A 24,539-nucleotide genomic window follows, 5' to 3' on the forward strand; every position below is an offset into this window, starting at 1 on the left:
TACCTCGGAGTCTTGTTCACGAGTGAGGGAAGAGTGGATCGTGAGATCGACAGGCGGATCGGTGCGGCGTCTTCAGTAATGCGGACGCTGTATCGATCCGTTGTGGTGAAGAAGGAGCTGAGCCGGAAGGCAAAGCTCTAAATTTACCGGTCGATCTATGTTCCCATCCTCACCTATGGTCATGAGCTTTGGGTTATGACCGAAAGGACAAGATCACGGGTACAAGCGGCCGAAATGAGTTTCCTCCGCCGGGTGGCGGGGCTCTCCCTTAGAGATAGGGTGAGAAGCTCTGTCATCCGGGAGGAGCTCAAAGTAAAGCCGCTGCTCCTCCACATCGAGAGGAGCCAGATGAGGTGGTTCGGGCATCTGGTCAGGATGCCACCCGAACGCCTCCCTAGGGAGGTGTTTAGGGCACGTCCGACCGGTAGGAGGCCGCGGGGAAGACCCAGGACACGTTGGGAAGACTATGTCTCCCGGCTGGCCTGGGAACGCCTCGGGGTCCCACGGGAAGAGCTGGACGAAGTGGCTGGGGAGAGGGAAGTCTGGGCTTCCCTGCTTAGGCTGCTGCCCCCGCGACCCGACCTCGGATAAGCGGAAGAAGATGGATGGATGGATATTTCAAATATATTTACTTTAATGTAAAATTCTATGGTTGAATGTAATAAGGAGTCAGAAAAAATAAAAATTAAAATACAATTAATTTTGATGTTTTTAGCAAAATATAGTAAAAATGTATTTTTTTATCATTTTTTTTAATTAATAAATATCTATTTATTTTTAGGTAAGATAAACATAATAATACAATGTATCTCTAGTCTGGATGATTTAGTTCTTGTCACCCTGTTGTCCTCCCGTCGTGAAAAAAGGCTGTCCTCACTCAGGTCCGCATGGAGCTGGAGGGGGCGTGGCCTCCAGCTCCGGCTGAAAATCGGGAGATTTTCGGGAGAATATTTGTCCCGGGAGGTTTTCGGGAGAGGCGCTGAATTTCGGGAGTCTCCCGGAAAATTCGGGAGGGTTGGCAAGTATGCCTCCTCTCAATTTGCTCTGTTTATTGCAGTTCTGAGTGTTGCTGGGTCGGGTTTGGTTTTGGAATTGGATTGCATTGTTATGGTATTGCTGTGTATTGTTTTGTTGGATTAATTAATTTAAAAAAAATAATAATAATAATAAATTAAAAATAAATAAATCGATTTTTTTTAAAATGAGAATCGATTCTGAATCGCACAACGTGAGAATCGCAATTCGAATCGATTTTTTTTCCCACACCCCTAGTGTCCTCATACACTTGATGAGACTTACTGACAGACACCATCAAAGGGTGATAATTGAGCACCTGTTTCGCCCTTCATCTTTCTCTCCCCTCTCGCTCGTTCTTTCGAGTTTGGGATCCGCGTCCTGCGTGACAGTGCAGCCCAGACTCACACTCGCTGTTCGGCACACACATATATATATAACGCGGATCTGCCCGATCGGGACGGATCCACGAAGATGCGCACCACGCTCTCGCAGCCTGGGAGGAGCTTGAAATATTCTCCCTTTACTTCACGCCGCCGTCGAGTGAAGACTCGCTTTGGAGAGGAGATATAAGAAGAAAGGTGAGTCCACTTATGCACTTTGTTTTTTTTTTATGACGGCGCGCAAAATGTACTTTCATTGCAACCGTTTCGGTGGGGGTTTTTTGTGCGTAATTTGGATGCGGGAGCGCAGAACAGAAGTTCCAAGATCACGTCACGGCTTGGAAGAGAGGAAAATGGATTGTAGCTATATCGCTTAGAAGTATTTTGAATATTAATATATGCACTAATAATGCATGGAGAGAAATGACGCACGTAGTGGAAATTTAATGGAATGACCGCCGTTTATGTGACAGATTTCGCTCTTTTAAGTGAAAAATGATGCTTGAAGAAATTGTCCAATGTTTTGTAAAGTACACACGTCGCCTGCAGCCTGGTGCCTGCTCCTGGTGCACAGGCAGGTCTGCACAAATAATGTCTCTGCAAAAATAAGTTATTTTGTTGAGGAAAACACATTAAATGCATTGTTTGGTCATAAAACAACCCAGCTATAGACAATAATCCAGTGGTTCTTAACCTTGTTGCAGTTTCATATGCGCATTCACCGAACCCTTCTTTAGAGAAAAAAAAATAAATCTTAATTTAATCTTAATTTATAAATATTAATCATGAATTTATGTTATTATATTAAAAAAATACTAATAAAAATATATGTTACAAACAAAACGTTACAGATCCCATGTTTACATCTCATTGTGCAACATGTGAATGTTATAGTGGGAACTAAATGCGATATCGGAAAGGGGTACAAATTATTTCCAAAGAAGGGCCCCCACTTAGACATAGAATACTAGTACACAGCTCATGAAAAACAATATGTTGTGTAACTGTCATTGTAAATGGGCCAAAAAAAAATGTACCGTATTTTTCGGAGTATAAATCGCACCGGAGTATAAGTCGCACCTGACGAAAATGCATAATAAAAAAGGAAAGAAACATATATAATTCGCACTGGAGCCCGGCCAAACTGAAAAAAACTGTGACTTATAGTCCGAAAAATACGGTATATTAGAAAATAATCCAATGGAAATGACTGCTGTCATTTGATTATAATAATAAAACATTTAACTTGGTATTTAGTCAGGTTTGGGACAGGTGTGCTGCTGGTGTGGCATATCTAAGTTAAAGTGATTGTCACACACACACTAGGTGTGGTGAAATTTGTCCTCTGCGCCTTGTTCACCCCCTGGGAGGTGAGGGGAGCAGTGGGCAGCAGCGGTGCCGCGCTCGGGAATCACTTTTGGTGAATTCCAACCCCTTCTTTAGAGAAAAAAAAAATCTTAATGTAATCTTAATTTATAAATATTAATCATGAAATTATGTTATTATATTAAAGAAATACTCATTTAAAAAAAAGTTACAAACAGAACGTTACAGGAATGTACACAAGATCCCATTTTTACATCTCATTGTGCAACATGTGAATGTTTTAGTGGGAACTAAATGCGATATCGGAAAGGGGTACAAATTTTTTCCAAAGAAGGGCCCCCACCCAGACATAGAATACTAGTACACAGCTCATGAAAAACAATATGTTGTGTAACTGTCATTGTAAATGGGCCCAAAAAATGTACCGTATTTTTCGGAGTATAAATCGCACCGGAGTATAAGTCGCACCTGACGAAAATGCATTAAAAAAAAAGGAAAAAAACATATAATATATAATATATAATTCGCACTGGAGCCCGGCCAAACTATGAAAAAAACTGCGACTTATAGTTCGAAAAATACGGTATATTAGAAAATAATCCAATGGAAATGACTGCTGTCATTTGATTATAATAATAAAACATTTAACTTGGTATTTAGTCAGGTTTGGGACAGGTGTGCTGCTGGTGTGGCATATCTAAGTTAAAGTGATTGTCACACACACTTGTTCACCCCCTGGGAGGTGAGGGGAGCAGTGGGCAGCAGCGGGGCTGCGCCCGGGAATCATTTTTGGAGAAAAAAAAAATGTTAATTTAATCTTAATTTATAAATATTAATCATGAAATGATGTTATTATATTAAAGAAATACTACTTTAAAAAAAAGTTACAAACAGAACGTTACAGGAATGTACACAAGATCCCATTTTTACATCTCATTGTGCAACATGTGAATGTTTTAGTGGGAACTAAATGCGATATCGGAAAGGGGTACAAATTTTTTCCAAAGAAGGGCCCCCACCCAGACATAGAATACTAGTACACAGCTCATGAAAAACAATATGTTGTGTAACTGTCTTTGTAAATGGGCCAAAAAAATGTATATTAGAAAATAGTCAAATGGAAATGACTGCTGTCATTTGATTATAATAATAAAACATTTAACTTGGTATTTAGTCAGGTTTGGGACAGGTGTGCTGCTGGTGTGGCATATTTAAGTTAAAGTGATTGTCACACACACAATAGGTGTGTTGAAATGTGTCCTCTGCGCCTTGTTCACCCCCTGGGAGGTGAGTGGAGCAGTGGGCAGCAGCGGTGCCGCGCTCGGGAATCATTTTTGGTGAATTCCAACCCCTTCTTTAGAGAAAAAAAAAAATCTTAATTTAATCTTAATTTATAAATATTAATCATGAAATTATGTTATTATATTAAAGAAATACTAATTTAAAAAAAAGTTACAAACAGAACGTTACAGGAATGTACACAAGATCCCATTTTTACATCTCATTGTGCAACATGTGAATGTTTTAGTGGGAACTAAATGCGATATTGGAAAGGGGTACAAATTATTTCCGAAGAAGGGCCCCCACCCAGACATAGAATACTAGTGGGGGGACGGCGTGGCGAAGTTGGGAGAGTGGCCGTGCCAGCAATCTGAGAGTTACTGGTTCAATCCCCACCTTCTACCATCCTAGTCACGTCCGTTGTGTCCTTGAGCAAGACACTTCACCCTTGCTCCTGATGGGCCTGGTTAGCGCCGTGCATGGCAGCTCCCGCCGTGAATGTGTGAATGTGTGTGTGTGAAAGGGTGAATGTGGAAATAATGTCAAAGCGCTTTGAGTTCCTTAAAAAAAAGGTAGAAAAGCGCTATACAAGTACAACCCATTTACCATAATACTAGTACACAGCTCATGAAAAACAATATGTTGTATAACTGTCTTTGTAAATGGGCCAACAAAAATGTATATTAGAAAATAATCCCATGGAAATGACTGCTGTCATTTGATTATAATAATAAAACATTTAACTTGTGTTAACAGGTGTGCTGCTGGTGTGGCACATCTAAGTTAAAGTGATTGTCACACACACACACTAGGTGTGGTGAAATGTGTCCTCTGCGCCTTGTTCACCCCCTGGGAGGTGAGGGGAGCAGTGGGCAGCAGCGGTGCCGCGCCCAGGAATCATTTTTGGTGAATTCCAACACCTTTTTTAGAGAAAAAAAAAATCTTGATTTAATCTTAATTTATAAATATTAATCATGAAATTATGTTATTATATTAAAGAAATACTAATAAAAATATATGTTACAAACAGAACGTTACAGGAATGTACACAAGATCCCATTTTTACATCTCATTGTGCAACATGTGAATGTTTTAGTGGGAACTAAATGCGATATCGGAAAGGGGTACAAAATTATTTCCAAAGAAGGGCCCCCACCCAGACATAGAATACTAGTACACAGCTCATGAAAAACAATATGTTGTGTAACTGTCTTTGTAAATGGGCCAACAAAAATGTATATTAGAAAATAAACCCATGGAAATGACTGCTGTCATTTGATTATAATAATAAAACATTTAACTTGGTATTTAGTCAGGTTTGGGACAGGTGTGCTGCTGGTGTGGCATATCTAAGTTAAAGTGATTGTCACACACACACACTAGGTGTGGTGAAATTTGTCCTCTGCGCCTTGTTCACCCCCTGGGAGGTGAGGGGAGCAGTGGGCAGCAGCGGTGCCGCGCTCGGGAATCATTTTTGGTGAATTCCAACCCCTTTAGAGAAAAAAAAAATCTTAATTTAATCTTAATTTATAAATATTAATCATGAAATTATGTTATTATATTAAAGAAATACTAATAAAAATATATGTTACAAACAGAACGTTACAGGAATGTACACAAGATCCCATTTTTACATCTCATTGTGCAACATGTGAATGTTTTAGTGGGAACTAAATGCGATATCGGAAAGGGGTACAAATTTTTTCCAAAGAAGGGCCCCCACCCAGACATAGAATACTAGTACACAGCTCATGAAAAACAATATGTTGTGTAACTGTCTTTGTAAATGGGCCAAAAAAATGTATATTAGAAAATAATCCCATGGAAATGACTGCTGTCATTTGATTATAATAATAAAACATTTAACTTGGTATTTAGTCAGGTTTGGGACAGGTGTGCTGCTGGTGTGGCACATCTAAGTTAAAGTGATTGTCACACACACACACTAGGTGTGGTGAAATTTGTCCTCTGCGCCTTGTTCACCCCCTGGGAGGTGAGGGGAGCAGTGGGCAGCAGCGGGAATCATTTTTGGTGAATTCCAACCCCTTCTTTAGAGAAAAAAAAAATCTTAATTTAATCTTAATTTATAAATATTAATCATGAAATTATGTTATTATATTAAATAAATACTAATAAAAATATATGTTACAAACAGAACGTTACAGGAATGTACACAAGATCCCATTTTTGCATCTCATTGTGCAACATGTGAATGTTTTAGTGGGAACTAAATGCGATATCGGAAAGGGGTACACATTTTTTCCAAAGAAGGGCCCCCACCCAGACATAGAATACTAGTACACAGCTCATGAAAAACAATATGTTGTGTAACTGTCTTTGTAAATGGGCCAAAAAAATGTATATTAGAAAATAGTCCCATGGAAATGACTGCTGTCATTTGATTATAATAATAAAACATTTAACTTGGTATTTAGTCAGGTTTGGGACAGGTGTGCTGCTGGTGTGGCACATCTAAGTTAAAGTGATTGTCACACACACAATAGGTGTGTTGAAATGTGTCCTCTGCGCCTTGTTCACCCCCTGGGAGGTGAGGGGAGCAGTGGGCAGCAGCGGTGCCGCGCCCGGGAATCATTGTTGGTGATTTAACCCCCAATTCCAAGCCTTGATGCTGAGTGCCAAGCAGGGAGGTAACGGGTCCCATTTTTATAGTCTTTGGTATGACTCAGGGCGGACACTCTAACCACTAGGCCACTGAATAGGTTTTGGGGGTATCCATAATACGCCGATAGGGAAAAGTTTTTATTTACACGATGAGTCGGGTGTGTCTTGACCTCCGCCGAACCCCTGAGCCCGACTCACCGAACCCCTAGGGTTCGATCGAACCCAGGTTAAGAACCACTGCAATAATCACATACAACAGAGTCATGAATACATGCAAACAATTAAAAGCTGCATGATGTTTTTATGTATATGCACAGTAATAAAAAACAAAAAGTAAGCCAGTGCCATTATATCATGCATTATAAACAGTGTTTATTTCGTCAATAATAACAGGTTCGTTTACATTGCATTTTGCATTCAAAAAATGTCTTTTTAATGAGAACATTCACTAAAGCTTTGATCATGACACACATGTTGGTACCCGAAAGACAACAAACCAAACATGAATAATTCCAGTGATGTTCATAGCCTATTTCACGGTAGGGTCGGTGTACAAGACAGCTGATTTCATTTAATTATTATGTTCCGCCGAGGTGTTTATTCCATTTTCCAAGGAGTGGAAGCAGGTGCATGTGAATGCAGCAAGTGCATGGCAGGAAGGGCAGGATGATTACTCTATACAACACAACATTAATTTCCTTAATAATATCATGAAGCGGGGTTTTTTTTGGATGAAGTGGTTATGCCAGTGTTTTTCAACCTTTTTTGAGCCAAGGCACATTTTTTTGCGTTGAAAAAATGCGGAGGCACACCACCAGCAGAAATCATTAAAAAACGAAACTCAGTTGACAGTAAAAAGTCGTTGTTGCAATTGTTGGATATGACTTTAAATCATAACCAAGCATGCATCACTATAGCTTTTGTCTCAAAGTAGGTGTACTGTCACCACCTGTCACATCACACCCTGACTTATTTGGACTTTTTTGCTGTTTTCCTGTGTGTAGTGTTTTACTTCTTGTCATGCGCTCCTATTTTGGTGGCTTTTTCTCTTATTTTTGGTATTTTCCTGTAGCAGTTTCATGTCTTCCTTTGAGCGATATTTCCCGCATCTACTTTGTTTTAGCAATCAAGAATATTTCAGTTGTTTTTATCCTTCTTTGTGGGGGCATTATTGATTGTCATGTCATGTACATTGTCTTTGCTCCACAGTCATACTTGCCAACCTTGAGACCTCCGATTTCGGGAGGTGGGGGTGGGGGGCGTGGTCGGGGGTGGGGCGGGGCGTGGTTGGGGGCGTGGTTAAGAGGGGAGGAGTATATTGACAGCTAGAATTCACCAAGTCAAGTATTTCATACGTATATATATATATATATATATATATATCCTGAAAATATGCAAACAAAACTGTGTTTAGATAATTGATACTTCAAAACTTGCATAAATAAATATTAAGGAATATAACATAACTTGGCTTCTGAGAGCTTCAAAATGTAATGAATAAAATGCTAAAGTTGTTGATAAACAAGCAATTATTTAAATAATTAAATATGGTCATTTTAAATGAATGATTATGATCATTTAAAATTAATTATTTCAAATATGTTTATTTTAATGTATAATTCTATGGCTGGATGTAATAAGGAGTCAGAAAAAATACAAATAAAAATACAATTAATTTTGATGTTTTTAGCAAAATATAGTAAACATTTATTTTGTTTTTTGTTTTTTTTAACTAATAAATGTATTTATTTTTAGGTAAGATAAACATAATAATACAATTTATCTCTAGTCTGGATGATTTACTTCTTGTCACCCTGTTGTCCTCCCGTCGTGAAAAAAGGCTGTCCTCACTCAGGTCCGCATGGAGCTGGAGGCCACGCCCCCTCCAGCTCCGGCTGAAAATCGGGAGATTTTCGGGAGAATATTTGTCCCGGTAGGTTTTCGGGAGAGGCGCTGAATTTCGGGAGTCTCCCGGAAAATTCGGGAGGGTTGGCAAGTATGTCCACAGTCAGTCTTTGCTGTTGTCCAGCATCCTGTTTTTGTTTACTTTGGAGCCAGTTCAGTTTTAGTTTCGTTCTGCATAGCCTTCCCTAAGCTTCAAAAGCATTTTCTTAGGGGCACTCATCTTTTTTTTATTTTTGGTTTAAGCATTAGATATCTTTTTACCTCCACACTGCCTCCCGCTGTTTCCCACATCTACAAAGCAATTAGCTAACTGCTGCCACCTACTGATATGGAAGAGTATTACACGGTTACTCTGCCGAGCTCTAGACAACACCGACACTCAACAACAACACATCATTTGCAGACTATAATTACTGGTTTGCAAAAAATATTTTTAACCCATATAGGTGAAATTAGATAATCTCCCACGGCACACCAGACTAGAGATGCGCGGTTTGCGGACACAACCGCGGAGTCCGCGGATTATCCGCGGGTCGGGCGGTTGAAATAAAAAAAAAATTAGATTTTATCCGCGGGTCGGGTCGGGCGGTTGAAATTTTAAAAAAATTAGATTTTAAATAGATTCAGGCGGGTGGCAGTTAAACCAATTCGGAAATATATATACATAGTTAAATGTTGTTACCCACATACGAAAAACGAGCAGGCACCTGCAGCATATGCCACAACAGAAGAAGAAAAAAAAAGAGATGGCAACGCCGGCAGCAAACGTGGTACGCGACAAACTAAAAAAGGGAATACTAAAGACCAGGGGAAAAAAAGGCCAGAAAAGTTCAGCGTGGACTCGTTTTTATGAGGTTGTAAATCAGGATGATAGTAATGCTGGCTACGTGATTTGCAAGAGCTGCGACGCTGTTTATGTCTACGACAGTCACAAAACCGGGACATCTAACATGGTGCATCACATTTGTGCAAAACCCCTAATCTCCACAAACACCCTGAGCATGAGCAGTTTCGTCCGCCCTGATCCCAGAAGAGTGCCACAGGATGTTAAAACAAGATAGAACGCAGCTGCCTGCAGCAGTTTGAGTGGCGCGAGCGCGCTTGGAGGTGCGCTCAGCGCGGCTCCCAGATGATTGCGCACTAGTGTGCGTCTGGGCCGTGACAGCGTGGCACGCATTGAATGTCTCTGCTGCATTGGATCAGTCTCCTTTCTTTAACAGGCAAAAGCTTTATAACCTCACTAATGCCTTGCATCGTCTATATTAGATATATAACAACGGGCGGGTGCGGTTTTGATTAAATGTTAGTTCGGGTGGATGCGGATGGTTGACGACTTTTGTGATGCGGTTGCGGATGAAATAATTGCCTATCCGCGCATCTCTACACCAGACTGTATCTCACGGCACACTAGTGTGCCGCGGCACAGTGGTTGAAAAACACTGGGTTATGCAATGCTGGTAGGAAAAGACACCTAAAGTGTGTGATGCCAAACATGATTTGATAGCATTTTACGTAAGCACAAGTACATAGCAGACAAGTTAAGGTGACCCACATTCAAATCGTGTGCAGGAGGCCACATAGGGATTGGGATTTATTTTTTTAAATCATGTTTTGTTTGTGATGCTGGTTGACGCTGTGTGATTTGAGTGGCGCAAAAAGGAGGAGGAATAATAACTTCTTTGATGTTCTCACCTCTGTGTAGAATCAAGCTGGGCCTGGCTTCCTCTCGGGTGTTTGCACACAGCCCGGAGTAGAAATGAGTCCCCGGGAGTCGTCCAACAGCACGGGATGGGAGCCCGACGAAACGGACGTGTGGAACCAGGCGAATGGGAGCATGGATTCCAACCTGCACGGATTCCACATAGACGTCACCAAGCACATCGGGGTGCAGATCACCCTGATCGCGGCCTATTCCTTAATCATCCTGCTGGGCCTGCTGGGGAACGCTCTGGTGGTCTACATGATCATCCGCTACAGGAACATGCGCACGGTCACCAACTTCTTCATAGCCAACTTGGCGCTGGCCGACCTCCTGGTGGACACCCTGTGCCTGCCCTTCACGCTGGTCTACACCCTGCTGGACGAGTGGAAGTTCGGCGCCGTGCTGTGCCACATGGTGCCCTTCGCCCAGGCACTGAGCGTGTACGTGTCCATCCTGACCATGACCGTCATCGCCCTGGAGCGCTACCGCTGCATCGTTTTCCACCTGGGTCAGCGCCTCACCTGGCACTCCAGCTTTCTCATCATGGCGTTCACGTGGACTACCTCGGCGGTGCTGGCGGCGCCCCTGGCCATCTTCCGAGAGTACCGGCAAGAAGAGATCCCCTCCATCAATCTGCACATCCTAGTGTGCTCCGAGAAGTGGCCGCACGTCACCAGCAGCGTCATATACAGCCTCTCCATGCTGCTCCTGCAGTACATCAGCCCTTTAGCCATCATCAGTTACGCTTACATTTGCATCTGGGTCAAGCTGAAGAACCACATTAGCCCGTCTACACGCAACGATAGCATCGCTCGGCGTAAAAAGACCACCAAAATGTTGGCGCTGGTGGTGGTGGTGTTTGCAATCTGCTGGCTGCCCTTCCATGTGTTCCAGCTGGCCAGCGATCTGGACCTGGTGCTCAGGTTAGAGGAGTACAAACTGATATACACCGTCTTCCATATCGTGGCCATGTGTTCCACTTGCACCAACCCGCTGCTGTACGGATGGATGAATAAAAACTACAGAAATGGCTTCCTAATGGTCTTCCGCTGCCAGGATAAGCCAGATTCTTTCCACCCCGAGGGCTCCTTCCGGACTCGCTCCACCAGGCGGTTAACGCTCAACGGCCGCAACGGCGGACACCCACCCACTGCGGTGTGAGACGCCTGCATGAAGACATTTGAAAATGTTGCTTTTTTTTCCTCGGCACACAGTAGGGATGGACTAAAGTTCCTCGGAAATGATTTTATCAATTAATCCACAGGTGTCAAACTCAAGCATACTTGCCAACCCTCCCGAATTTCCCGGGAGACTCCCGAAATTCAGCGCCTCTCGCGAAAACCTCCCGGTACAAATATTCTCCCGAAAATCTCCCGATTTTCAGCCGAGGCTGGAGGCCACGCCCCCTCCAGCTCCATGCGGACCTGGGTGAGGACAGCCTTTTTTCACGACGGGAGGACAACAGGGTGACAAGAACTAAATCATCCAGACTAGAGATAAATTTTATTATTATGTTTATCTTACCTAAAAATAAATATATTTATTAATAAAAAATAAAAATAAATAAATACATTTTTACTATATTTTGCTAAAAACATCAAAATTAATTGTATTTTTATTTGTATTTTTTGTGACTCCTTATTACATCCAGCCATAGAATTATACATTAAAATAAACATATTTGAAATAATTAATTTAATTTTAAATTATCATAATAATTCATTTAAAATGACCATATTTAATTATTAAAATAATTGCTTGTTTATCAACAACTTTAGCATTTTATTCATTACATTTTGAAGCTCTCAGAAGCCAAGTTATGTTATATTCCTTAATATTTATTTATGCAAGTTTGAAGTATCAATTATCTACACACAGTTTTGTTTGCATATTTTCAGGATATATACATATGTATATATATATATATATATATATATATATATATGAAATACTTGACTTGATGAATTCTAGTTGTCAATATACTCCTCCCCTCTTAACCACGCCCCCAACCACGCCCTGCCCCACCCCCGACCACGCCCCCACCCCTCACCTCAAGGTCTCAAGGTTGGCAAGTATGAACTCAAGGCCGTATCATTTTATAAGGCCCGCAAAATACTTTATATTTTTCACTACATTTGTGAAGTGAAGTGAAGTACATTTATATAGCGCTTTTTCTCAAGTGACTCAAAGCGCTTTACATTGTGAAACCCAATATCTAAGTTACATTTAAACCAGTGTGGGTGGCACTGGGAGCAGGTGGGTAAAGTGTCTTGCCCAAGGACACAACGGCAGTGACTAGGATGGCGGAAGCGGGGATCGAACCTGCAACCCTCAAGTTGCTGGCACGGCCGCTCTGCCAACCGAACTATACCGTCCCATTTATATGTTATACCATACCATACCAACTTTATTTATAAAGCCCTTTAAAAACAAGCACAGTTGAAAAACAAAGGGCTGTACACCACAAAGAAATAGAGGCAAAGGACAGACTAAAAAATAACATCCATCCATCCATCCATCTTCTTCCGCTTATCCGAGGTCGGGTTGCGGGGGCAGCAGCCTAAGCAGGGAAGCCCAGACTTTCCTCTCCCCAGCCACTTCGTCCATCTCCTGCCGGGGGATCCCGAGGCGTTCCCAGGCCAGCCGGGAGACATAGTCTTCCCAACGTGTCCTGGGTCTTCCCCGCGGCCTCCTACCGGTTGGACGTGCCCTAAGCACCTCCCTAGGGAGGCGTTCGGGTGGCATCCTGACCAGATGCCCGAACCACCTCATCTGGCTCCTCTCCATGTGGAGGAGCAGCGGCTTTACTTTGAGCTCCCCCCGGATGACAGAGCTTCTCACCCTATCTCTAAGGGAGAGTCCCGCCACCCGGCGGAGGAAACTCATTTCGGCCGCTTGTACCCGTGATCTTGTCCTTTCGGTCATAACCCAAAGCTCATGACCATAGGTGAGGATGGGAACGTAGATCGACCGGTAAATTGAGAGCTTTGCCTTCCGGCTCAGCTCCTTCTTCACCACAACGGATCGATACAGCGTCCGCATTACTGAAGACGCCGCACCGATCCGCCTGTCAATCTCACGATCCACTCTTCCCCCACTCGTGAACAAGACTCCTAGGTACTTGAACTCCTCCACTTGGGGCAGGGTCTCCTCCCCAACCCGGAGATGGCACTCCACCCTTTTCCGGGTGGAGTGCCATTTAAAAAATAACATTTAAAACAGAAATAAAAATACACATTTAAAAAGCAAATATAAATTACCCTAAGAGCAGTTTGTTGGATAAAAAACAGTTTAAAAGTTAAAAACAGTTCAAAAAGTTAAAAGCTAAAAACAGTTTAAAGTCTCATGCTGGGTTAAAAGCCAGGGAATAAAAATGGGTTTTAAGAAAGGTCTTAAAAGTAGCCAAAGAAGTTATTTCCATTTTGACAGAAAAAAAATACATGTACTGCTGCATATATTTTAAACCGTATAATTATCCAGTAATGCAACAAATATTCCCAAAATAATTTTTGTAGAAAAAAAAAAATGCTTACCGTATTTTTCGGAGTATAAGTCGCTCCGGAGTATAAGTCGCACCGGCCGAAAAGGCATAATAAAGAAGGAAAAAAAACATATATAAGTCGCATTTTGGGGGGAAATTTATTTGATAAAAGCCAACACCAAGAATAGACATTTGAAAGGCAATTTAAAATAAATAAAGAATAGTGAACAACAGGCTGAATAAGTGTACGTTATATGAGACATAAATAACCAACTGAGAACGTGCCTGGTATGTTAACGTAACATATTATGGTAAGAGTCATTCAAATAACTATAACATATAGAACATGCTATACGTTTACCAAACAATCTGTCACTCCTAATCGCTAAATCCCATGAAATCTTATACGTCTAGTCTCTTACGTGAATGAGATAAATAATATTATTTGATATTTTACGGTAATGTGTTAATAATTTCACACATAAGTCGCTCCTGAGTATAAGTCGCACCCCGACTGAAAAATTGTGACTTATAGTCCGAAAAATACGGTACTGAATATCTGCTTGACTTATGATTTTTAAGCAAGTTAACCATCAAATTACCTATCATTTGAATGTAGAAATAAACAGTGGTACTGTTTTTCCATTTACAGTAATATGCTCTAAAATCCACCTTAAATTTTAAGGTAAAATTTTGGCGACTGAGCTGCCAATTTGTTTTTTTAACCTCTTAAGGCCCAAGCTGTTTGTTTACATGCTTTTTTTTGTATTTATCTTTGCTATTTGGGCTTATTGGACCCTAATTAGAATAAAAACTAAGAATCATCTTTTGATATGATGTACTTAGTCCATAAGTAACAAACCTTTACTAGGGATGTCCCGATCCGATATTTGGATCGGATCGGCTGCCGATATTTGCCAAAAATTGCGTATCGGCAAGGCATGGGAAAATGCCGATCCAGATCCAGTTTAAAAAAAACTCCGGTCCGTGTTTTCCAACGCACCGATTTAAATAATACATTCTACTTTTCTGCTGCTCCGTAATTTCCGTTCCGCATTTTCCAGCACACCTTCAACACATCCACAGGTCTGTGAATTCTCACGCAGTTGCTTTTAGCTGCTGGCATTACACGACAGGCTCTTCTCACTCTTTCCTGTGTCTCCCTCTCACAGACAGCAAGTGCACCTTCTTACACACGTCACATACTGTCACGTCATATGTCACATACGTAAGTATACGTCCTCCCCGAGCAGAGAGGTAGCAGCATGGCTAACGTTAGCTGTGATGCTAGCGCATCTAAGGTGCTCGCCTGTGCAATTGCGCACTGTTTAAGCGTCCTCTGCGCATAGCAAATCTATGCCACGCACAAAATCAAATAAAAAAATAAGCGCATAACAATTTTCGACACACGGACACGACAGAGAAAACAGTTTTCGTCATCATTGTTCAAATATTGTGACGTCTGTCGAGGCGCTTATCTCCATTCGGTGCCACACGCCCACACCATCAAAATGCCGAGGCAAAAATTTCCACATCAACACCGTATGAAAAAAATAGTGATTTTTTTAGTTGTGATTTCCTTCTCTGCATGAAAGTTTAAAAGTAGCATATATTAATGCAGTATGAAGAAGAATGTTTTAATGTAGACATGCAATCCTTGAAAGAAAATTTTGAAAATCAAGACTACATTTCCTGCAAATGGGTGCATTTCTACCCTATATTTTAACTTTAGATTTATTCTCATATCAAACTCTGTTGGCTGTCTTTTTGACACTTACATCCGGCGCCCCCCTCCACACCCTGGATTATAAATAATGTAAATAATTCAATGTGGTTATCTTGTGTGATGACTGTATTATGATGTTAGTATATATTTGATAGTATATATCAGTATCATGAATCAATTTAAGTGGACCCCGACTTAAACAAGTTGAAAAACTTATTCGGGTGTTACCATTTAGTGGTCAATTGTACGGAATACGTACAATTGTACTGTGTAACCTACTAATAAAAGTCTCAATCAATCAATCAAAACACATAGAATCATCATACTGCTGTGATTATATGCATCAAGTGTTCATTCAAGGCTAAGGCAAAATATCGAGATATATATTGTGTATCGCAATATGGCCTTAAAATATCGCAATATTAAAAAAAAGGCCATATCGCCCAGCCCTAGTTCAATAATGCCATTTCTGTTTGTCATGTATAATTTTGTCTATTTTGTGTTTATCCTTGAATAAACAGGTCAGTTTCTTGTTACCAACCATTGTGTATTATTCAAACTCCCCTAATTCAGCTGGCTAGTTGTTATCAAGAGTACTAAAACCCTTTTCAACATGATTCTGACAACTAAGTAGGCTAAATAACTTTAAACTTTAATACATGCTCGGATAGGCCAGTATCGGTCAGTATCGGTATCGGTCAGTATCGGTATCGGATCGGAAATGCAAAAACAATATCGGTATCGGATCGGAAGTGCAACAACCTGGATCGGGACATCCCTAACCTGTACTTCATGTTTAGTGACATGCTAATTCTTATTTTTACACTTTTTTCCCCCCAAACTCCATTGTATGTTATACTCTTCTGACACCACCAGATGGCAGTATAAGTGTCCACATAAGACCCCAATTCAGTAGTGTACACAATTTTGGAAATAAGAGCTAAAAGGTGCTGTCCACGCATGTGGCCAACTAAGCCTTTAGAGTTAAGTGAACGTAAGGAAAAAATTGATCATTTCTAAATTCGTAGGCAATTGGGTAATATTGGTTGAATCCTTATACATTTATATTTGTATATATCCACTGTTATAAACGGCCCTTAATAAGAATAGGTTTGACACCCCTGAATTAATCGGTCAAATTACCAGTTAAATGTTTTTAATGCCAAGGAGCTCTCGCTCTCTGAATGTTCTGAACTCCTGTTTCCATGCTAGTGTACTATTGAGCAGAATAACATAAAGTGTGGACCCAGAACCACTTCCCATATTGTTCTTTTACTCGCGGCTATGTAGTGCTTTCTATTGTTCTAGTGACTTATTCCGAGGAATTGATAATTACGCCCATCCCTCGCACAAAGGTAGCCTTTTGTCCATTATGACTTGGCCTTGAGGTAATGTCATGCTTTTTTGTTCGTGACTGTTGATAATAGTGAATCTAATGTATTCAAATGATGCCTACCAGTGCTCATTATCGCTACCTGTATAATGTGTTTCCTGTTCATGTAAATCATGTCCAATCTAGTAATGAACTCAAGCGCATTATTGTTTCGCCCTCCCTTTACGAAGGAGAAGGTGACTCTTGTGGGACAAGTTGAATTTTTTTTTTTTTTTTTTAACACTCGTTTTATTATTTGCGGACATGCCGCTTTGAATTTACGTGCCAACACAAGTGACGTTTTAATCTCCTTCCAAGGTCCCCGCTGACAGCCCGCAGCTGCTTTCTCCGTCCAAACAGGACGTTAATTATGTTGACCTGAAAAAAGTGCTCCACGCCAAATGCGAGGTTCAATGTAAAGGCTGTCAAGGAATCCTGTTGAGCTTTGCACGTTGTGTTTCATCAACAAAATGTAAAAAAAAAAAACATCAAATCAAGAAATGTCAAAAAGAAACCCTTGAATGGGCACTGTTGCAGATGCACGGATTGTTGGAAGTGTGGGTAAATACAGTAATCACAACATATTACGGTGTTGTTGCCTACAGCCTGCTTACACACACACAACATCATCCATCATTGCGAGGACCGTTTATTCAACCGACCATTTCATCTATAAACGTTTGGACTGTTTTCCGAACAAAGCAGCAGTGGACTTAGCAGCAAATAAAGCATTTAACAAAACAGTCCTTCGTGGCCGACTCCGTGCTTTTTTTTTTTATTTCCCTGCAGAGAAAATGCTTGTAGCAATACTTGGTGTATCTTAACACCCACATGGCGAATTTCATGGCTTAGCCTACATTTTTCTTTATGTCCTTGAGAGTCATATATAGAACCTGGCAGACCTATATCGGAGGAAGAAGGGAGGTAAAGGCACAGGGCATGCAATGCACCAGGCATTAGATAATTCTTCAGATTGGGTATATGCTTCAAGATATACTAGTGTGCTTAATTGATCATCCGTCTGCTTCTCAATGGGGAGTGCGTTACAGCGATGTGATGAAAAGAAAAATAGTCACTCTAGTGTGATTTATAGTAACACTATCCAATGACCCGTTAATGGTAATTAACTGTTTATTTCAATATATCAAGATTCAATATGCTTTATTGTTGTCCATTCTTTAACATGTACAAGACACGTAAGAACTGAAATTTCATTTTCGGCACAGTCCCACTAAGAGCAGACATACAAGGGGACAAGACGAGACCGCCTACGGATCAGCCACTTACAGAGCTCCTTAAAGGGGAACATTATCACAATTTCAGAAGGGTTAAAACCATTAAAAATCAGTTCCCAGTGATTTTATTTCTCGAAGTTTTTTTCAAAATTTTACCCATCACGCAATATCCCTAAAAAAAGCTTCAAAGTGCCTGATTTTAACCATCGTTATATACACCCGTCCATTTTCCTGTGACGTCACATAGTGATGCCAATACAAACAAACATGGCGGAAAGAACAGCAAGCTATAGCGACATTAGCTCGGATTCAGACTCGGATTTCAGCGGCTTAAGCGATTCAACAGATTACGCATGTATTGAAACGGATGGTTGTAGTGTGGAGGCAGGTAGCGAAAACGAAATTGAAGAAGAAACTGAAGCTATTGAGCCATATCGGTTTGAACCGTATGCAAGCGAAACCGACGAAAACGACACGACAGCCAGCGACACGGGAGAAAGCGAGGACGAATTCGGCGATCGCCTTCTAACCAACGATTGGTATGTGTTTGTTTGGCATTAAAGGAAACTAACAACTATGAACTAGGTTTACAGCATATGAAATACATTTGGCAACAACATGCACTTTGAGAGTGCAGACAGCCCATTTCAAGCGCGCTAAGAACATATATTTTTCCACGATTTCAGCACTCAGGTTAACCATACCTATAGACACAAAATACTGCATTACACAAGACTACCCGAATGTACTCGAATGATTGAAAAAAATAAATGTTTTTAAGCTAAATTATTGGTAAACACAGTTTATGTATGATAATTTACGTAAAACCGCGAGTAATGAATAAAGTTTTCATCAATTAATATATTCTGTAGACATACCCTCATCCGGTCTCTTTTCCTGAAAGCTGATCTGTCCAGTTTTGGAGTTGATGTCAGCATCTGCTTTGAGTGTCGCAGGATATCCACACATTCTTGCCATCTCTGTCGTAGCATAGCTTTCGTCGGTAAAGTGTGCGGAACAAACGACTGACCATTTCGTCGGCTTTCCCCACAGCCTCGTATTTTGAACAAATTCCGTTCAATTTCTTGCCACTTTCGCATCTTTGGGCCACTGGTGCAACTTGAATCCGTCCCTGTTCGTGTTGTTACACCCTCCGACAAACACACTGATGAAAGTGAGAAAATGGCGGATTGCTTCCCGTTGTGACGTCATCGCTCCGAGAGCGAATAATAGAAAGGCGTTTAATTCGCCAAAATTCACCCATTTAGAGTTCGGAAATCGGTTAAAAAAATATATGGTCTTTTTTCTGCAACATCAAGGTATATATTGACGCTTACATAGGTCTGGTGATAATGTTCCCCTTTAAAAAAGGTAGGAAAAAGGTGACATTGGGAAAGGGGGAAGAGTAAAAAAAATATCAGTCTAAACTGGAAGGAAGCAGATCTAATTTAATCCTGCAGTTACTGACTGCTCACTTTTGTGTTTAACCTGGTCCACATATTACCATATTGTAATTGAAAGGTAAAAAAAAACAAGAAAGTGTTATAGTGGGGTCAATAGAATTTGCACATAGCTCATTTGGTAATGGAAAAATCAATCAATCAATGTTTATTTATATAGCCCTAAATCACAAGTGTCTCAAAGGGCTGCACAAGCCACAACGACATCCTCGGTACAGAGCACACATAAGGGCAAGGAAAAACTCACCCCAGTGGGACGTCGATGTGAATGACTATGAGAAAACTTGGAGAGGACCGCATATGTGGGTAACCCCCGCCCCCTAGGGGAGTCCGAAAGCAATGGATGTCGAGTGGGTCTGACATAATATTGTGAAAGTCCAGTCCATAGTGCATCCAACATATCAGCGAAAGTCCAGCCCATAGTGGATCCAACATAATAGTGAGAGTCCAGTCCATAGTGGGGCCAGCAGGTAACCATCCCGAGCAGCGACGGGTCAGCAGCGCAGAGATGTTCCCAACCTATGCACAGGCTAGCGGTCCACCCCGGGTCGCGACTCTGGACAGCCAGCACTTCATCCATGGCCACCGGACCTGTGTAACTCCCCCTCCACAAGGGAGAGGGGGGCAGCGGAGAAAAGAAAAGAAACGGCAGATCAACTGGTCTAAAAAGGGGGTCTATTTAAAGGCTAGAGTATACAAATGAGTTTTAAGATGGGACTTAAATGCTTCTACTGAGGTAGCATCTCGAACTGTTACCGGGAGGGCATCCCATAGTCCTGGAGCCCGAATAGAAAACGCTCTATAGCCCGCAGACTTTCTTTGGGCTCTGGGAATCACTAATAAGCCGGAGTTCTTTGAACGCAGATTTCTTGCCGGGACATATGGTACAATACAATCGACAAGATAGGCTGGAGCTAGACCGTGTAGTATTTTATACGTAAGTAATAAAATCTTAAAGTCACATCTTAAGTGCACAGGAAGCCAGTGCAGGTGAGCCAGTATAGACGTAATATGATCAAACTTTCTAGTTCTTGTCAAAATTCTTGCAGCCGCATTTTGTACCAACTGTAATCTTTTAATGCTAGACATAGGGAGACCCGAAAATAATACGTTACAGTAATCGAGACGAGACGTAACAAACGCATGAATAATGATCTCAGCGTCGCTAGTGGACAAAATGGAACGAATTTTAGCGATATTAAGGAGATGAAAGAAGGCCGTTTTAGAAACACTCTTAATGTGTGACTCAAAGTGGAGTGAAAAAGAAATAGATGTCGGCTCCACATAATGTTTGTGTCAACCATACTTGCCAACCCTCCCGGATTTTCCGGGAGACTCCCGAAATTCCGCGCCTCTCCCGAAAACCTCCCGGGACAAATTTTCTCCCGAAAATCTCCCGAAATTCAGGCGGAGCTGGAGGCCACGCCCCCTCCAGCTCCATGCAGACCTGAGTCCGCTTTCCCACAATATAAAGAACGTCTACAGTAAAGCAGTCCGTCTGCCGTAAACAGCAATTTGGGACACTCTTAAACAGGACAATACTGCCATCTAGTGCATTTGATGAAAGCACTTTTGTGCGTGCCACACAGCAATGCATCATCAGAGAGGGTGTTCAGCATGGTTAGAAACATTTGTTAAGTTACAAAGGAATTAAAGTTAGCATTATGTTCAGTAGAGAACGCACAGAAGCTAATAGAACAATAACAGAAGAAATGAACCAATTAAAGAGATAGTTTATGGGTTAATCTTGAATAGCGCTTTTCTTGTCAGGGTTTGTAGGTGCCGAACCCCAAGATGCAGAGAAGGCGGAAGGCATTGTACGAGAAAACATGATTTAATTAAACACTAAGGCAAAACAACAAACGAAAGGGTAACAACAAAAGGCGCGCACAAGGCGGAGAACAAACTTGGTTATGAACTAAAATAGCACAGAGGCTAACTTTGGACAAGAAACAAAAACACTTACTGTGACACGAAGGAACTAGGACATGAGCAGAGTGAAACAAAAGTAGACAGAGCTACAACAACAAGTGTTAAGACAGGTAGTAATGACAATGACAATAATCCAGCACTGACTGGAGGGGAAGGCAGGTTTAAATAGCAGCTGGCTGATTGACACCAGGTGTGGCCAGGTGCCAATCAGCCACAGCTGAGGGGAAGCAGCACTCAGGGAGACAATCAGGAAATTAAGACAAAATAAAAGCGCTGACAGAAAACTAAGACAAACGCAGAGGAAAAACTAAAACACAGTCAAACTGTCAGGGACAAGCCTGACATTTCTACCTTCAAGGTGCTCAAAGCGCTTTGACACTCATTCACCCATTCACACACACATTCACATTCACACATTGATGGCGGCAGCTGCCATGCAAGGCCCTAACCACCACCCATCAGGAGCAAGGGCGAAGTGTCTTGCTCAAGGACACAACAGACGTGACTAGGATGGCAGAAGCTGGGGATCGAAATGGTTGCTCTGCCCACCGAGCCACGCCATTTGACAAAAACAGGCTATCTTTTAACCTCAGTAAAACTAAAATAATGCTATTCGGTAAAAGTAGAAGGGAAAGTCAAACACAAATAAACAACCTACTGAAAGGGTGAAAGAAATACAATTTCTACTGGGCGTAGCAATAGATGACATTAAAATGGAAATCTCATAAAAAGGAATATAAGATGGCAAGAAGTACTTCAATAATAATTCAAGCAAAATATGTTCTGGACCAAAAATCACTCCATATTCTCTACTGCTCGCTAGTGTTACCATATATGAGTTATTCTGTAGAAATATGGGGAAATTAGTATGAAAGTACCGTATTTTTCGGACTATAAGTCGCAGTTTTTTTCATAGTTTGGCCGAGCTCCAGTGCGACTCATATATGTTTTTTTCCTTCTTTTATTATGCATTTTCGGCAGGTGCGACTTATACTCCGAAAAATGCGGTACACTTCATTCACTGACCGTGTTACTACCAAAGAGGTCAGTCAGAATAATACGTAATGTTGGATATAGAGAACATTCAAACTCTTTATTTAATGAATCAAACATATTTGGTATGGTGCATTTGCAAACAGCTACAATTATACACAAAGCAAACTATAACCTACTACCCCAAAATATACACCAATCAGGAGCATTAAAACCTTGGGGGAAAATGAAACTTCAAACATTTGTATCACGTACAACAACTAAGACCATTGGTATATAAGTATGTGAAACTCCATCCATCAATCCATTTTCTACCGCTTGTTCCTTTCGGGGTCGCAGAGGGTACTAGAGCCTATCTCAGCTGCATTCGGGCGGAAGGCGGCGTACACCCTGGACAAGTCGCTACCTCATCTCAGGGCCAACACAGATAGACAGACAACATTCACACACTACGGCCAATTTAGTGTTTCCAGTCAACCTATCCCCACATGCATGTCTTTGGAGGTGGGAGGAAGCCGGAGTACCCGGAGGGAACCCACAAACTCCACCCAGAAAGATCCCGAGCCCAGGATCCAACCCAGGACCTTCGTATTGTGAGGCACATGCACTAACCCCTGCTCCACCCTGCTGCCCAGTATGTGAAACTACATTATGGAAGGGGATTAAGCAAAGAAGTCAAGCAAATTACTAACACAATCAAGTTTAAGAAACGTGTTCCAAATCAAAGTGTTTACATAGTGCAAAGAAGAAGAAAGATCAAGACCTCGAACCTGGTTGAAAGATTAGACAATCTTATTCATCTCATTACGTGAATCACATCCTGCCTAACTATTTATTTATGAGAACTTTATTTATTATTCATATATCATTTACTTCCTTGTTTATTTCTTCATTTGTCCACTGTTTGTGTTACAGATTAAGTACCGTATTTTTCGGAGTATAAATCGCGCCGGAGTATAAGTCGCACCGGCCGAAAATGCAGGGCCGGCCCGTGGCATAGGCCGTATAGGCAAATGCTAAGGGCGCCGTCCATCAGGGGGCGCCACGCCAGTGCCACAAATGTTGGAGAAAAAAAAAGAAAAGAAAAAAAAGTTGGTACTATTATTTCTAAATACAAAAAATAATCCCACGTTAATTAAAATGCAAAGTAAAGCCTATTTAATAGAAATATTATTTGTTACAACATTACGCCCCCTCCACCCCCTCTTCCCCCGCACGGTGCGCCCCCTCCCTTCCCGTATCATGACTCTTTTTGGACGTCACCACATCAAAAAATCAACACAAGATGTCAAAACGGCCAAAACTGTCAGGTGCCCAGGGAAGAAAAAAGAGAAAAGAAGAGGAGGAGAAACGAGAAAAGACAGAGGTAGCAGGTAGGTGAGCCGAACATGAAATTATTTGTCTGTTACAGAATGTGATAGTAACCCGGCTTTTTAGCATTAAGCTAATGTCACATGATTCGGCAATTGCTAATCAATAAATAGCTAGTTCTGTTTTAACGTCGGGTTAATATTGTGGAGGGGGCTAAATTGTTATGGAAAATAATAATGTAACGTTAGGTAATTACAGTACTCCCACCTTACATTTTTCAGGGACATTTGTATTAGATCTTTTAAGCAGCTGTTTTTTGTTTACATTGTTATTGCCTTCTGGTTAGCTATGTTTGCCCTGCAGGTAATAGTCACTTTTCCACCCCTTTATATACTAGGTATAGTTGTAAGTTAAAAAAAAAAGGTCAAAGACAAAGCTATTCGGTTTCTTGTGAGTATATACACTTCACTGCCGATGTGGGGGGGCGTCACCTAAAATCTTGCCTAGGGCGCCAGATTGGTTAGGGCCGGGCCTGCGAAAATGCATAATAAAAAAGGAAAAAAACATATATAAGTTGCACTGGAGTATAAGTCGCATTTTTGGGGGAAATGTATTTGATAAAACCCAACACCAAGAATAGACATTTGAGAGGGAATTTAAAATAAATAAAGAAAAGTGAACAACAGGCTGAATAAGTGTACGTTATATGAGGCATAAATAACCAACTGAGAACGTGCCTGGTATGTTAACGTAACATATTATGGTAAGAGTCATTCAAATAACTATAACATATAGA

General features: G+C 41.2%; 1 protein-coding gene across 1 annotated transcript; it reads left to right on the forward strand.

The window, feature by feature from the left end:
* The first annotated feature begins 1,470 nt into the window (after positions 1 to 1,470).
* On the forward strand, positions 1,471 to 11,692 carry npy7r (neuropeptide Y receptor Y7). The gene is made up of 2 exons (XM_061927869.2): positions 1,471 to 1,595; positions 10,234 to 11,692. Exon 2 carries the CDS (start codon positions 10,288 to 10,290, stop codon positions 11,392 to 11,394), a length of 1,107 nt encoding a protein of 368 aa, XP_061783853.2. The 5' UTR covers positions 1,471 to 1,595; positions 10,234 to 10,287; the 3' UTR covers positions 11,395 to 11,692.
* The last annotated feature ends 12,847 nt before the right edge of the window (positions 11,693 to 24,539 follow it).

The sequence above is a fragment of the Nerophis lumbriciformis genome, linkage group LG35 (assembly GCF_033978685.3).
Source record: "Nerophis lumbriciformis linkage group LG35, RoL_Nlum_v2.1, whole genome shotgun sequence".
In the NCBI taxonomy this organism is placed as follows: domain Eukaryota; kingdom Metazoa; phylum Chordata; class Actinopteri; order Syngnathiformes; family Syngnathidae; genus Nerophis; species Nerophis lumbriciformis.